Below are 17,722 nucleotides of genomic sequence, written 5' to 3' on the forward strand. Positions count from 1 at the left end.
CTGCTGGAGATTGCTCATTCAGAAAGGTTGGAAGCACAGCTTCAGTTGTACCGATTCACCTTTTCTTGGTTTTTTGGTAACTGGTGATAGAACCTCAAACAAGTAGTTGCATCTACAAAATCAGTATTTTTGCTGTACTGACCACAAAGGATATTGTGAGACTTGAACTGCCACTGCAAATTACAAAGACCTTTACTTCTTGGACAATAAATTCACATTTTCTTTTCTTAGCATCTCCTAAAGGCCCCACTGCACCCAAGTTACTCCACATTCACAGTTTATTCTCCCTGTCTGCCTTCAGCCAGCAAGTGACTAAAATGACTCTCCTACAGTCCACAGGCTCTAGGCTTCAAATGAGCTTGGGGAAGGAGAAGGACCTTTAGAAATCTACAGTAATGGATTTCAGATTTTTAAATTTGCATGTTTCATTATTTTCCTTAAAAATAATGTTCCAGGTTTTCTTCTACTACATAAACCACCACCTGAATCAACAAGCAGTGTCTGAAAACATTCTTGATCTGGAGATTTATGAGCTCCATTTTACACGGTTATGGGAAAAATACTCATTTTCAAAGCTAGAGAAATGAGAATCTGCTTCTTTTTAACACTAGAGAACAGACACACTTATTCTTTATTATTCTTAGCCTGAAAGCTAAACTTAATGTACTATATAACCAAATAGAAGGACATAAGCAGCCACAGGCCATGAAAATGTCCCAAAATATATTATATGGTAATGTATTTGCTATGATCACTAAAATATCATAAGCATTCAGTGCTAGGAGCTTTCAGGAGCTTGTATTTAATTAATTTAGTCTTCTGAACTCAAATAATCTCATTTTCAATGTATCTAATTTTGAGGCCTCACAGAAAAGAAGATTAATATCTACAAGTTTGCCTTCCTGATATAACCTACCCATTTCAACCTTTAGGCAGATTCAGTTTTTCAAAAATTTAAAACCAGAAGAAGAGTTTTAGAAGTTAAAGCTACTTTTTGAGAAGGCTAATATTTAGATCTGGATTTATCTGAAATACAGTCAGTTAGTTATCTAACCATATCCAACAACTCATTGAGCTTTTGGGTCATATTCTGTTATTCATGTATTTATTTTTTAGATATATAAAGTGCTCAGCTAGGGGCAAAATAAGATACTTAGCTTTAGCTCACTCACTACTTTCAGAATTTCCTAGCTGTACTACACCTTCACTATTTTTAGGTTTGTTTTTGCTAACTTTATTTGGAATTGGCAAGTTGACAAAAAATGTTTCCATTAAAATGAAAACAAGACTTCAAGTGTTCACTCCCCTCAAACTAAAAGGGCTTCATTCATCAGTAATTCCTGTGCCAAGCCCAGTTTATTTTCAGAAGTTTGCACTAGTCGTATTTACTTTTTTAAACCTCTTAAACAGAATTCTGAGAGAGATACCATGTATTAATTATTGATATCAATATAGTTATATAGTTATAGTTATACAATTAACAGCTGAGGGCGAGAAAACATTATAATGAATAATGTTGTAATGAAACTAACATTTTAATGAATATAATATATTGAGTAATATTGAATAAATATAATATCATGAGCAGCATTGTAATGAATATAACCTTATAATGAAAAATGTTATCTCAAATAACAGTGACCACCCTAGAGCTCCTGAGTGAGGCTGGGAAGGCAAGCTGGGTCTGTGCCATGCACACCGTGGTCAGAATGAGCTCTCCCCTCAACTGCACATTTTGGGGAAACAGTTTGGTCTTCCACCCACAGAGTCAGAATTCACTGCTCTTACTTCAAATAGCTTCTGGCCTGCAGAGTAACCTTGTGCAAGTCACATGAGATTTCTACAGCACATTAAAAATGACCCAACATTTAGCTTCCACACAGAGGCTGTGCGTCAGGATGACTATGCATGGCTCATGTGTAACCCTGAGCAAGAGCACCTTGGCACTTTTCCCTGTATGGAGGGGGACTGTGAAACACCTCCTGTTTCCTGCTCTAGCCCCAAATGGCATGCAGAGCAAGAGAAGGAAAAACAAACAAAAAAATCACTTATTTCAGAAGTGACATAAAAACCAATTTTTTCCCCTCCAACACATAGCCACCTCTGTATTAAACTGGCAGCCTCCTTAGTCTGGAGGCACATGAAAATATACTCTCTTTTCTGGATCTTTTGTGGTCATTTCTGTGGATCTCGGCCAAGACAATGACAGGAAAAGCCAAGAAGCTTAAATCCATAAAGTTGTTTTTCTCTAGTCAAACATGCCCTAAATATGCAAGTGTTTCAAACTTGTATGTCTGTTGAAATATCTACTAATTTCCAGGCCTCTACTGTAATTGCTGATTTGCATTCTCTTATATGAAGAGATATTAAAAAAATAAAGAAATTAAATAGGTTACAAAACTCTAATTAGAAATAATTAGTGGTGAAACTTCATTTAGGTAGAAAATAACAGTGAAATGTTAAAGTCTCATTAACCTTAAAATACTGAAATAAACTTTAAACTTTCATTAAGGAAAGAACTTAAGCCAAGCATCACAAGCTGGCATGCATCTATTCTTTGTTTGGAGGCCCTGATACACCTTAAACCTGTCGACCTTTGCCCACATAAGAAGAAAGGCTGATGAGGCTTGTCAGGACAGGTGGGTCAGCAGGAGAAGAATTGTGCTGTAGGAAACCCCAAAAGAGCCAGCACTCCTAAGTAATCACCTCCTGAAGGAAGTAAAAAAAATACCCCAGCAATGCTAGAGGCAGATAGAACACACATGAATATTGGCAAAGCTTTACACACATCTTATCATGCTACTATCAAAATAATGGGCAGGCACTCAGCTGAGACTCTCCACAGTCATTAGTGAACAGCTGCTCTGATAAGGCATGAGATCCTTTTAGCTTGTTAAAAGTCCAGTTCTGTAATTAAACTTAATATGTTCAAAGAAGAAATGCCAATACAAAGTAGAAATAAATTGGGGAAAAAAGTATGAACTGCAAACAACAGAAATACTTCTAATGCCTTTAATTCTAAATATTTGTAAAACATTAGCATATTACATTGGTATTTGTATTTCAAACACAAAGGTTTTGGAAATAAAACAGACATCCCTAAAGCAAGAAGCAAGAGCATGGAGCTTTTTTAGGTTTCTGTTTTCTTTTTTTAAGTACCGAAAAGTGCTAAATCAAGTAAACAAAAGCCACGTGGTGGGGAAAATAACTGAACAAAACCAACTGTAATGCAGTGCTTTTTGTCAATTTACTGACACCCAGGTTTTTTTAAGGAACTAAAAATATGTATGTATTAAGAGGAATGTTTGAATTAAACCAGATTAATATAGGCTGCTGAATGCATTTTTCTCCTTAAATTATTTACTTTTTTTCCTTTCTTGACTGTTGAATTCTTGACACAGGCAAGGAAAAAAAACCCCTCTCATTTCACATATCCATAAAATCTAAATTTGTTGAAACTGCAATACAGTGAACCATTGAAAGTTGTGGAGTTTTGATAATTCAAAACAACCTCCAAATTCATTCAGCCAGAACAACTCTGAGGCCATCATGAGCTAAAAAAAAAATTAAAATTACAATAGTGTCTTTATAACCAGTCTTTGGTGTCTCCCATTTGACTCAAATGGAACAAATTTTCAGACTAAAAATAAGTCAGATATAGCAGAGTCATGCACTTGGTACATTCAGTTTTCCTCTCACACCTGTTTTACTAGTATGCACTAGGAACAGTTTTTGCTATACGACAGTGGATTAGGGGGTCAATACCAGGATAATCTTAATTCTAAACAACAGCAGCTCAAGCAGCAAAACATTTGGATTTCCTACAACATCAGGAAGAAAACTAACTTAACTGAATCCTTGTAGATACCTGTGTGTCCAATCCACCTGAAGCTTAAACAATGATCTCTGGTGCAGTGATTTTTCTGTGTACAAGTGGAGGTGAGGGGAAACTTTCCAGTCCATAGAGTATGAATAAAAATCCATACTCTGAATACTTTAACTGAAGCAGGGGGCAAAAGGACTTTTTTTTTTCTCCTCCATCTGATGACTTTGAGACTATACCAATTTCTAGAATGCTGGTATTTACACTGCTGGCTAACTGGTTCACAAAATTACAGAAAAATTAAGATGCTTACTAACCAAGATACACATTTTATAGACAGAACAATATTTTAATGCTATTAATAAGTTAATAAATAACCTAATCACTTTAGTACTTCAAGCTCAGCTACTTGTTTGGCAGCTCCCTGCTGCAGCATGAGCAATAGTTTAACTCTCAGCTGGGGGAAACCGGAGAAGAGGTTAGTTGTGGGAGGAAACATGTGCATGGAAAACCTGCATGAGTCAGTTGTTAGAGCCAGGGAAAGCAACTAAAAATGTACAGTGATGAATGGCAAAACACAAGAACCTGTTCTCCCAGCCCTGTTTATACCTTAACAGTGACTTTGCTTATTAAAGCAATTAATATGCCTGTTGTGAATTGCTTTATCTAATGGAAGAGAAGCAAAGTCACCTAAAAGAAGTAGTGAGGGAAGAAGATTACAGAAACCACCAAGACAACTGTGCTTAAGGTTGCAGTGTGATGCTGAATCATACCTCGTGGTTATAACCATAAAGCAAGTATCTGTTATCTTGCTCTTTAAAAAGCAGAAGTTACTTTTCTTTTTTGTTAGCATAATTTAATCTACACCTAGTTATCAGTTGTTATGAAAAGTAGCTGTCATAAAAAGCCAGCCTTTTTGCCTGCTGTATTTCTTCTAGTGTCTTTGTTGCAAGTCTCCTTCTGACATGCTTATCATGCGTTCTATTAGGAACATACTGACCAGACACATGATGACAACAACTCTGTTCAGTCTCATGAGTTCTAACTTCATAATTTTCATTTGGATTCATGAAGCCCTTGAGAAATACATACATAGATTGCTAGATAGCACAAGTTGTTTCTAAGAATACTGTGGGCTCTTATATTTCAAATATAATATTTTGCTGGTCGCTAAGGATACAACTTCAGACAGCTTTCATACAGCACAGCTTCCCAAACTGTGTTGGGAACCATTCAATAAAAATCAGCTGATCAATTAATGTTGCTTTGTTTTATTGTTGCTCCCATTATTTCTGCTCCATGTTTTGATAACCACCCCAGTTACTGACACATCTCAACACTCCAGTTTCATAAATAACCAGCATACATCAATACACGCAATGTTAATTTCACAATACTAACAAGCTTCCTTCCCACTTTAAACCAGGAAAATTGACAAAAGATATGAAAGCCTTTAGCACATCTTATCAAAAATATACATATATACAGTATGTTTACATATGCATTTAAAGAAATACTAAAAAATAGCCTCAGAAACTCTATGTGTGTTGTTAACTAAATGGCACAATGATTTACCTTTCCCCTTGCCTTCTGTGATCATTTTCCATGTCTGCCTGCTCCTTGCTGTTTTGAGAATTGTCTTGGTGATGAAGGAAGAAAAAGGACTGTGTGTGAGGGGAGGTGGCTGGAGGATGGGGTGAAACAGGGAGAGCGGCAGCCGCAGGTGAAGGGCAGTGCAGAGCCAGCCCAGGCAGCCTGAGGCCACCAAGAACTGTCAAACCCATCCTGGTACCTCTCAGGTGGGACACCAGCAATAGCTGAGGACAGGATTGGAAGGGCCTTGAGGAGAAGCTGTGTGAGGATCAGCTGAGGTCACTTGGTCAGTTCAGCCTGGAGAAGAGGAGATGGAGGGAAGACCTGACTGCAGTCTACAATTGCCTCCTGAGGGGAAGAGGCAGGGCAGACACTGATCTCTTCTCTCTGGGGTCCAGTGACAGGACCTGAGGGAGTTGTATCAGAGGAGTTTAGGTTGGATATTTGAAAAAGGTTCTTCATCCAGATGGTGGTTGGGCATTGGAATGGGCTCCTCAGGGAACATGGATGCAGCAGCACCAAGCCTGAGAGAGTTCAAGAGGAATTTGGACAATGCTCTCAGGCATATAGTTTGACTCCTGGGGCTGTCCTGTGTGGGACTAAGAGTTTGAGTTCATGATCCTTGCAGGTCCTTTCCAACTTAGCATATTCTGTGATTGTGTGGCAGAAAATAGCAGCTCCTGGGAGGCCTTGAGCAGAGCTATGCCTGGACAAGTTGCACTAAGCAGCACCTGACACAGGAAGGTGTGCTCCACTCCAGGCCCTCTCAGCAAATGCCCTGCACTTGTCTTGCCTGCCCAAAGGCTCCTTTACAGAGAGATTCCCAGGTTCACCAAAGAGGTGTCATGGAAATCCCATGTAGAAAAGACACCCCCATTTAAACCAGGGTCTGGGATCCCAGCACTCACCTGGATCACTCCGTCTAAGGAAGATCAGTACAGTCACAGCTCATGGTGTTAAAGACTGCTTGACTGAAAGATCTTCACACATTTCCCACAGATAACCATTCCTCTCATAGCACAGACAGTGCTTTCTCTGCCTTCTGCAGCTATTTTCTCTTCCAGCCAAGAGAGTTCAAGGGAGGCAAGATGAACATTTCCCACAGATAACCATTCCTCTCATACCACAGACAGTGTTTTCTCTGCCTTCTACAGCTATTTTCTCTTGAACTCTCTCTCAGCCAAGAGAGTTCAAGGGAGGCAAGATGACACATTGGCAGGGTATTTGAAGTGCTGTAAAGGTGGTCTAGTAACAGATGAGCCAAGGCGCTGTGTGGGCTGTGCACATGGAACAGGACCCCATGAATCCCAACCACTTTTAACAAAGAGGGAGACTGGCAGGAGGCAGGCAGTTACAACACTAACAGAGGAACCAAGGCGGTGTGTGGGCCGTGCACATGGAACAGGACCCCATGAGTCCCAACCACTTCTAACAAAGAGGGAGACTGGCAGGAGGCAGGCAGTTACAACACTATTTTTTGATCTTATTTCCGGCCAAGGTTTGACTCCAGTAACTTAGAAGGCTGGATCAAGATGGAATAACCTTCATTCAAGGTCAGGCTGAAGAGGGCTCAGAGCAACTGGCCAAGGTTTGACTCCAGTAACTTGGAAGGCTGGATCAAGATGTGTTGCAAAGATGGAATAACCTTCATTCAAGGTCAGGCTGAAGAGGGCTCAGAGCAACCTCAGCTTGTTGAAGATGTCCCTGCTCATTGCAGGGGAAGTTGATCTAGATGACCTTTAAAGGTCCCTTCCAACCAAAACTGTTCTATGACCTAGGTATGCAATAAACATCAGAACTTGAACTGTAAATACGTGAACCTAGCTTGAAATGCCCACACACAGTTTTTGCTTCTTCCTGTAAAGGAAATCCCAGTGGTAATGATTTTATTCCTATTCATTATTAGCTTTCATAATTTTCCCTTATCTGTTCAAACCATGAGTTTAAAATACTGCAGTAATTGAGAGTAACAGGAAAACTGAAATGATTTTTTTATTATATTAGATAAGCAACTTGATAAAATATAACAGGAAATGGACACCACAAGCAATTTTTCAGTGCCATAGAGACCATCCTTCTGGTTAGCTAAGAGACTGGGGAACGTAAATCTAGGAAATTCATCTTATTTGACACACTACAATAACCTGACATTAAAAGCACTGACCATAAGCTCATTATTTTATGCAATTAATGCCCATTATTCTTAGACAATGAATCTGCAGTGGTCTGCAATAAATACCAAGACTCAAAAGCAACCCTATTTAAGATTAATTTTATTTCAATTGTTAAGTAAAGAAATCTACTTCATTGAAAATACTTTCATTTTTTCAAAGGAACATTAAATTCAATTAAGAGCTCCTGTAAAGACTCACAAAGCCTCCCGCATTTTCAATGGGCCTTTAGTCATGGAAAACTTCAATCTGAAGTACAATTATTTCAGCTTGAAATATAGTTCTCATAAAACTTGAGCAAGGTTTCTCCTGTGTCATTGTATTTGCTATCACACTCCTTTATTTAGAGGTACTTCACTAGACTTGTACATCATCATCCTGAACTATGTCACCCATTTTCATTTCCCACAAGCATGGTCTGGTTTATGCAATATCCTGTGACTATGAATATCTAGATGCTAAAACAGTCTTCCTAAATTTGTTAGTACACCCAGAAAAATCCCTCTTTCACAACTGACATGACAAGAACTGTATTAAGACATGTAACTTGACTGACATTTCTCAGAGAATGGCAAAAAAAAAGGGATCTAGGTATTGCTCACATCTAATCCTCCTGCAAAGGCACAGTGTTGCATTGCTGCTTGACCTCTTTCTTGTCAAACAGTGAACCAGAAACCAGTGATGTTACATATAAAAAAGGCTCCCAATGTACATTCAGTATCAGGTAAAGACTCAAGCCATATTACATTTAAATTGCTCAGTGAGAACACTCTCCTCTCACCAAAAGGGATGTGCCCCAAGCCATACATGTAACACTGCAACACATCCATAGTGCATTTCATCAGTGCCATTGACATGCCTGCAGTGTGGCCTGAGTAATTACTCAAGGTCATCTGGGTAACTGCAGCACAATAAGGGTCAGAACAAGTTGAATTCATGGAGTACACCCAGTTCCACAGCATGTCCATAGGAGGTTAACTCCAGAAAAAGTCAAGCCCCATTACAGCCTTACTGCAAAAGCAGCATTATCTAGCAATGCTTAGTTCCAAATCTTCCATCTCCCATGGGCTCACTCTGGGAGGGAATAGATGACTTGCGTGTTCTTTACAAAGTGAGAGATTGCTTTGGATAGTGATCACAAGGCTGTTCCACATGACTAAACCACATGGACATAAGAGGAATATGATAATATTCCAAAACCACTATTTGGTGTTCCATCTGAAGGCTGTTATCTTCAGCTGTCACATTAGGGGATACTTTCAGAGAAAAAGAAGAAGCATAATAAAAATCAAAGATAGATTGGTATCAAGTAGCTATATTGATTATCTTCAACTGTCACATTAGGGGATACTTTCAGAGAAAAAGAAACCATGAATTTTCTTATTTCAGAGAAAATGCATACCATTAATTCAGAAGAACCCATTTTTCAATAGGTCAGGGGAACTTTGAGATCTTGAAGCAGCTGACCACTTTCCTGTGAAATACTACAGTTAAAATTAAATGCAGATAAACTATTTCCTTTCACATGCTTTCCATTTTATACATGTGAGCATAATTTCAAACTGGTAACTAGAATCTAATTAGTGTGGACTACATCCCAGCTGCTACTCTTAGTTTCAGAAAGCCTTAGCATGTATTCTGAGGTGACAGCATTACACTTTAAGCCATTTGAAACAAGCAGAATTATCTTCTCTTATGTGTTGATATTCTTCTGTGATGTCTGTACTTGTTTTCAGCAGAAAGCCTTGAGCACAGGATTGTTTCTCAAGTGATCTCTTGAAATATTCAAGTAGTTTTATAATCACTTTTGCAGCTATTTCTTTAGGGTCTACTGTAATTATCAAACTTTGATGACTATGAAGAAATGCTGTGAAGAGAATGGTTGAATCTGTGTTCTGCTCTGAACTAGGACTGATGCCATTCATCTGGTAGAGAGTACCAAAGTCAGACTGGACTTAGAATGAACTGTTTAAGCTGTTCGAACACCAGTAGTGAAAAACCCCAATGCCTTTCCTCTCTGGGAAAGAGAACTGGTTTTTGACAGAATCTGTGCACACTTCAGGAAACATTTAGGGCAGGTTGAAACCTTTCAAGTGGTGTGACACTAAAACCAATTTGCTAAAGCAGATTCTTTCTGTTGGTTCATACGAGTGACAAAATCAGTTTGGCATTTTAGGGGATGACTCAAACCTTGGAAGGGATGCAGCTCTTGCTTTTCAGTGTTTTGCTCTAGAAAATACTTACATTTCCGAGGTCAATAATGAAACAATCTCCTTTGTTGAAGCTGGTCCAAGCCAGGGGGACTTCTGTGGCTCTTACAACTCTCCTGCCCTTGATATGCAGCAGCCTCTGGGCACTCAGATCATTAGTAACAACATGATTAAATCCAGAGGCAACACCACCTGCCTGAATAAAACAAAACAAAGCAGTCAGCTTTATTTCAGCTTAATTTCTGCAAAGTTACTTTTTTTTTTTTCTACAGCTGAGGAGCTGTGGAAAAAATTATTTTATGTAGTGAGAAGCAAGCCAAAGTACTTTTTAAGAGTGCTGACCACAGACCAGACAGACATCACTGCTGATGAACTCTCAGGTGTGAACCTTTAGCCAAGGGAGCAGAGGGCACCATCCTTCAAAGGGTTTTCAGATAAACAGCAAAAGTGAAGGCACAGTATTTACAGCACTCTCCAACCTTCTTCAGACGATGAGATAATACTGAACCCCATTGTTAGGACAACAGTCAAGGACTGAGGAAAAGCAGAGAAATATGCAGCTCCTTTTGAAGTTTTTCAGACTTGAATCTCAGAGGTCCAGGTGGGTTTAGTCCCTGGTTACATGTAGATGGAGAGATAATTCCACAGCAGCTCTGCAATTTTATGAAAGGAGTATTTGCAACTTAGGAGTCAACCTGGCAAGGAGTAGCAAACTAGGGGAAGTGAGAGCAAACTGTTGATTTACAATCTGTGAATGTAAAAATAAGCATAATCCTGTAAACTGGCTTGGATGTCTGCCTCTGTGAGGCAGCATTCTCCACTCCTCTGGGAGACTCAGACCTTATGCTGGAACAGAGAGTGGCTCTTGAAATTACAAAAAAAAAAATTAAAATGTGAAAGTTACAGTGCATCATGGCCAAACTTACTTACGCAGAGTTAAAAGCTTGATTATGTAGAGAGAGAGAGAAGCTACAAACCTTCATAATGGGGGGAAAAGGATGAATGAGCCATGGCTCCTGAGCTTCTACCATGGAGATATTCTCAGGAGATATATTACTTTAGTCTTAAAAAAACCACAGATGTTGATGGGGAAAAAAAAAGTTATTTTTCAGCTACATTCAGCTTCTGGAAGTGACACAAGGACACTGACACTATACCTTTCCAAAAGCTAAAATTTTTCAAAAAAATTTGGGAGATTGTTTTATCTACTTCAGAAAAAAAAAGCAGTAAGACTGCAAAAGCATCATTTTTAGATTCAAATGAAGTTCTATGAAGTTCTGGTATTTTCCATTCTATTAGTGTTTCTAACCACTTGAGCAAACTGCATTTGAACAAAAATACTTGGTCAGAAATTTTTTCTGTGAGATTTAACATCTCCCAGACACAGAGTCCCTACTGTGAGCTCTCTTGGACACACATGTATGAAATTTCAGGACACTTTATTTTGGGGGAAAAAAATTGGGAAAGGTTTTCACATATCAGAAGAGGTACTGGCAAACAAGCTGCTGCTTTCTGTACAAACACTGGACTCCTATAGTTTAACATGGGTGGTTCAGATCTAAACCCACAAAGCATTAATAAACTATTTTTAAAAACCTCAATTTACAAAGCAAAACATCTTTAGGTAGGGAAAAATGTTACATACAATTTCAGAATGTATTTTGATATTTGGATTCTTTACCTTGTATTTAATTCCTCCTTTGAAGTAACCCACAAACTCAGTAGACTCATATCCTTGAATTTCTCTACTCTGCACAGGCTTTCCTCCTAGGTAGTCATCCATTTGAACAGCAAAGATAGCTGCAGCTGTGCTTTCATCCTGGGTGCATTCTTTCCCTGAAATAAGGGGAAATATGTCAAAAAAACATTAATATAATTTTGAATTCTGTTGGATAAATTATTTCTGTAACAATGGGACACTGCCTTCAGCAGGTTGTATAACTCATGTTTATGTGGAAACAAAGCACTGAATCACAATGTGGTTCACCACCAGATAACATCACCTTCCAGACCATTTCTTGACTACTTGCAGAACTGCATTCATAAGGAAAAAAAGAAGTTAAAAATAGTGAAGTTCTTCTCTTAGAATCTTCAAACAAAAGAATTTAACTGAGTTTAGCATGGCAAGTGTCAGCTGTAATGATTTTTGGACTTTTAGCTGAAGTTCAAAGAAAGGTCATGTGAAATGACTGTCTGCATGGTAAAACATATATTTATTCTAAGAACAACTCATCACGCCATAAAGCCAGAATAATTCAAAAGCAGTCCCCTTGACACTATAACGCAAGCAAGATATTATGCCTGGTACAGCTGGGAGAAAGAAAAGCAGCTTTGGGGCTCAGATATTTGCTTCATGAGGTCACACTTTGTTTTGTAGCTTACACAAAGTAGCCTATTCCCAAGTCTGTGGCAAAATACCCTTTTGACCTAGTGTGCTGGTGCCTGTACATGAAGAAAACAGGCTGTATACTAAACCAAAGATTTTAATGGGTGCCTAAACATTTTGGATCAACATTTTCAGCAGTTTAAATTGTTTCAAGAAAAGCACAAATAGAATCAAGTCTACAAAAACAAGGTTTCTCAGTAACTATAGTAGAAAAAGGAAAGGTGAGGCCTCCCATTTGGGTCCCAATCACTCCATGACAGAACTTGCTATGTTCCAAGATTCTTTCTGAGAAGTGGGTACCACCTTAAATGGCAGTGGTAATGTTTTGGAGGTTTTAGGGGTGGTTTTTGCTCTTTTTCTAAATAGGGGTAATCACATCCATTAAGACTAGATCTTTCTAAATTACTACTTGCAACTAGATTACAAGGTCAAGGTTAAAGAAAATGGCTTTTGAAGAGAGTCAGAGATAAGAACTACTATCAGACTTGGTTTCATAGCTGTTATGCAATAAAATACTCAGCAAAATCCCATTGAAAAAAAATCAAGTGAGCATCAGTCCAAGCATTAGTTACTCAAGCTTGTATGAAAACCAGATTTGCCTTACAGTCTAAGGCACAAACAGCAATAAATAAGCCAGAACATAAGAAGAAAAAAGAGCAAGCTTTTACCAAACAGATTCTGGGTCACATGGACAGATGTTATGACTTCATCTCTGGGGACAAGGGTTAAAAAATAGTTAAAAACCACCATGCATGATTTTATTAAAGATACAAAGTGGGCTATAGCCAATCTCATTTGCACAAGTATTTTCATACTGGCACAGTGCATGCTGTTTCCATGAAGGATAGTTTCAAGTCCAGACAGATCACTTAGGATTAGTACAGCTACTAAGGCATCCCTAAAGTGCCAGTAGAGACAACTGAGTCAGGATGTCTGAACAATGTTAAAAGTGGATACAGCTGCAGCAAAACAGATCCACATTGATTGCCTGGCCATGCCAACAATGTTGATACACCCAGGTTAGCTTGCTCAGAAATTATGCAACCTCAACAGCATCTCAGTGCATGTGAGATACTTGGTAAAATAGTGGCTTTCCCATAGGAAGCTTCAGCATGGTAGAACAACTGTGGGGTCACTTTACCCCACTGATGCCAGTCACAGCTAAGTTACTTGGTAAAAAAATGGCTTTCCCATAGGAAGCTTCAGCATGGCAGAACAACTGTGGGGTCACTTTACCCCACTGATGCCAGTCACAGCTGGAGACTGTCAGCACACTGAGGTCACAGACCATCCTCCCATGGTCTAGACCTTCTTTTAACCGCTTGGGCATGCCTAAGACTGTCAGTACAGTACACAGACCATCCTCCCATGGTCTAGACCTTCTTTTAACCCCTTGGGCGTGCCTAAGCAAGGCATTAGGAGGACCTTTGTCACTATGTAACAGGAAAATTTGATATTGGGGGGTTATTTCTGCAGGTCAGAATCTGTGCACACTCACAGCCACCATATGTGGCTGCCACAATAACATAACACAGATGACAAGCAGGAGTAGGAGTGCATCACCAAATGACAAGGCCCTCATAAGTACCCAAGACCAAAACCTGTACTGTTTCCCCCATCACAAGAATTCTTTCTTTACATCCCGAAGTCTGAGTGATAGTGACTGCTGCAGCTGTCCAGAAACACTTATGGGAAGTCTTGAGAAAGATCCTATTGTGATCTTCTTCCCCACAGATTATAAAGTCTTTGCTTACAAGGGAAAAATTTGGTGTACATAACAGCAGTGTGAATCAGTTAAAAATACCAACATTATTCTACAGTTTTTGCCCCGAGTGTGACTGGCCCTCCCAATACACCTTATTTGAAGTCCTAGTCTCCTGTTGTATTAAGTGTGCAGCAGTGTTCGAAATCATTCCACCCTGCTACTGAAATATCTGGCAAGCAGGAAGGGATTTGCCAGCACTGAGCCTCCCTGCTGCCACCTCACTAGCTGCACAACAACAGTGGGTGCCCAGACCACCTGAAGCCATTTAGACTACCTAGACAGCACCACATCAGCACAACACGTGCATCAACCTGTACAGCTAAAGCTCTTAAGCCATGAGCAATGAGGTTTTAATTGCTGCAAATGTCAGTCACTGTTCCACCTTCCCTTCCCAAGAGCTGCAAACAGCCCTTACATCACTCCCTGTGATGTGTCTACTAGACCTTCACTAAGACATGAGTAGTTCCAGCTTCACTTCACAGGGAGTGATGTAAGGGCTTCACTTCACTAAGACATGAGTAGTTCCAGCTTCATTAACAAAGGTCTACAAAGCCAAACCCTGCTACTAATTAGCAGCACTGCTGACAGAAAAGTCTCTGCCAAAAATTCATTCACACTGCCATCTATGATTATACTCTTACCAGACACAGACACTAACGTGCTTGCCAGCTGGAAAACTCCGAAGACATGCAAAATTCAACACTCAAACATTTATGCAGAAACAATCCAAGCTTTATCTGCAATTATTTTTCAATGCATGCAAAAGTACAATGAGAACTACAGCAACTCAAGCACGTTAACATTAATACACCCATTTTTATGTGCATTCATTGAGATGACTGCCTACAAACACAAACTTGCTGGTGAAACAAGAAAAAAGTGGTAAGTTTCAGACAGCTAAACAGCAATCACTGTGGCAGGATCTGTCACCAGATGGGGAAGTCACATGAAACCTCCAGGAGATGAGTCACTGTAAAACACAACTTCGACCAAAGCGGTCTAGTCAAGGTGGAAGACATCAGTCCAGTTCCAATCCCAGTAGGCTGTCAGACTGATATTAACGAGGTTTTAACGAAAACCTGGTGTCTTTGCATGTGATCTCTGTACCAAAGCAAAATTAATCTAGCTGGAAAAGGCACACCCAGACACTAACCAGGGCAACAACACCACCGGGAGATGGCCAAGAAGACACTTTAATCCACGGAGAAATAAAGGCAAGCAAACTACTCATGTGAGTGAAAGCAGGATTTCACTCCAGAACCTCTGTCAGATGCAGCCAAGATTTGCCTTTAACACTTCAGTACTTTCCCAAACTACCACCACAAAGTAAGCAAGCTTGCACCTTTCTGCCACACCCCACTAAGCCCCTCAGCATCGGAGGAGCTGACGCTTGGCACCACCGCGATCCTCGGTGGCAGCCCCACTTCTGCCTCCACCTCCAGCACCCCTCTTGGAAGCCTCGCACCCGCAGCCTCACTGAGAAGGGCGGGGAAAGCCCTGCCCCGGCGGGATGCCCTGGAGCCCGGGGGGCCCTTCAGCAGCCGGCTGTGCCCTGCGGGCTGCCCTCGCTCCTACCGAGCCAGTAGTGCAGGCGGTAGGCGACGTTGTCCCCGCGGCGCTCCGTGCGCAGCACCAGGTACGCGTCCCCAACGAAGAAGTCGCCGTGGCGGCTCGGGGGCACCGGCACCAGCTCCAGCCGCTCGACGCGCCACACCTGCAGCCCGCTCTGCTGCCCGGCCTCGGCGAAGGCGGGCGGGAACCGCTCGGGAGCCATGGCGGGAGCGGAGAAGCGGCGGAGGCTCCGCACCGCCCGTTTTATAGCGCCGGGCGGGGCGGCCCGGGCGGGCGCGCCTGTCCCACCCCTTCCAGCACCGCCCGCGGCCGGCCCAGCTGTCCTGAAGTTACTAATTTTTAACACGCCTGTAAAACAAACTCACCCGGAATCCCTTTGGCGTCTGTTGCCCAGCGCCGTAGAAAGAAAATCAGCCATCCTCACTGCAAACGTTTCTCTATTCTAAAATAATAGAAGAAAACCCCAAAAAAGACAAGAAAGAAAAGTACAAGTGGGCTAATCCAGTGTCTGCGGATGTTGTAGCATTGTGCTGTTTGCTTCTGTAATTATCGCATCTGCCTTGTATGAACTGCTCATACCAGAATACAGAGTTTCTATAGCTTGCACTTGCGGCAGAGCGCTTTTTCATCCCCGGCTGGAATGGCAGAGCATGGCTCTCATTCATCCAGTAATCTCATTTCTTTTGTTCAATACTGATAGAAATCTTTCGGGGGCCGGCGGGGCGTGGGGGGGGCGGATTCCAGATGAAGCCCAGAATTTATATAAATTTCCCTTTCTCAGAAAATTTGAAGAGTTTTGCTGTTTTTCCAAAACTGTGCAGCAGCCCAAAAGGTTTTAAACCCACTTCCTACTTGTCTGTCTCCTTTATAAATCGCTGATACATCAACATGGCAATTGCATTTTTCATTGCAATATGAAAATTATAGCAAATCACTGTTTTCCATCTGGGTACAATACAAGCAGATGCAGTGCAAGCTGTCAGTACATCAAAATATACTTTTCAGAAAGGATTTTGTTTAGCTTCATCATCTTATCCACCCGGATGAGTTTCGCAGCTCCTAGTTTCCCCACTGGCTTGCTATATCAAGTTAATACAAGCAGAGTGCAAGTATCCACCCACAGGCAGATCAGGCTCCCTCAGCAAGTGGGAGAGGCAGTGCTAAATGCAGCAAAGCAGTCGGACAGCATCTTTGCTGGGGGAAAAGAAAAAAGTTAAAAAAAGAACACCACAACTAAGAAACTTGTGTAACTGTCTTCCCATCTTCTCTTCATACTGTTTTGAGGCGAAAGAGGACCTTGCATTGTGTGTACCCACTATCATCTCCCATTTTGGTGGGCACCCTGTCATCAGTTTGCCAGACAGAGGTGCACAGGCACCCTCAGCTTTATCCTCACTGTTTAAAAAGGTAAAGTCTGTGCGCTCTGTTTTGTCTAAGCTCACCTTCACAAGTTCACAGCCAAGCATTTTATCCCTCATTCTGCCAGGTCTGCAGTAAGCCTGCTTGATAACAGTGTAATTAGCAAATGAAATACCTTTCTCAAGATGTTGATCATATGAAGAGAAAAAAAAAAAAAAGGAAGCACAGCCAAAAATTCCAGCAGTTCTAGTTTCAATATGGTATCAGAAATGTTTTGAAATATTCTAAAGTAATTTCTCAAATTTGTCCTCACATTTATGCCAGTTGTTCTTCTGTTCACTTTTACTCACTTAATTACACTAAGCAGTTTTTTTCTAATTGCATGCCTTTTTGCATTGTTGTGCATTAGTTTGCTTCAGTCAGTGAGGGCAGAACTTACCACATACTCTATAATTGCATGGGTTTACTGTTTCTTCTGAAGTTGTCCAGGTGAACTCGCTTTGCAATTGTGCTGTTTTGCCCACACAGGAGCTCAAACCAGCCCTGTGTTACACAGTTTCATGTCTCCTTGTTCTACTGTTCTACTGGTCTTGCCAAGATAAAATTGTTCATGCACAGATTGTACAGAATAGGTTGGTTAAATTTATATATCCTTAATACAGCTTTAAATTTTAAATCTACTCCTTATTACAGCTTTAAATTTTAAATCTACTAGTGCTCTAAGTAGAATGCCTCTTCCTGGCATGAGATGCATGCTGTTTGTTTAGCATGGACCGTTCCCAGTATCACACATCAATGGACAAAGGTTAAAGACACAAGAACAGTTTAATTGCTTTGTCTCAG

General features: G+C 40.6%; 1 protein-coding gene across 1 annotated transcript in view; it reads right to left on the bottom strand.

The window, feature by feature from the left end:
• SCIN (scinderin) overlaps positions 1-15,765 on the bottom strand; it is a 48,222-nt gene extending 32,457 nt beyond the window's left edge. Inside the window, exons 1-3 of the mRNA XM_039711315.1 lie at positions 15,524-15,765; positions 11,479-11,633; positions 9,832-9,993 (exon numbers count right to left, since the gene is read on the bottom strand). Coding sequence (XP_039567249.1) covers positions 9,832-9,993; positions 11,479-11,633; positions 15,524-15,722 — 516 coding nt within the window. The 5' untranslated portion in view covers positions 15,723-15,765. The remainder of the gene's footprint in view (positions 1-9,831; positions 9,994-11,478; positions 11,634-15,523) is intronic.
• Between the last annotated feature and the right edge of the window lie 1,957 nt (positions 15,766-17,722).

Source organism: Passer montanus, unplaced genomic scaffold (assembly GCF_014805655.1).
Source record: "Passer montanus isolate IOZ18808 unplaced genomic scaffold, ASM1480565v1 scaffold10, whole genome shotgun sequence".
Lineage (NCBI taxonomy): Eukaryota > Metazoa > Chordata > Aves > Passeriformes > Passeridae > Passer > Passer montanus.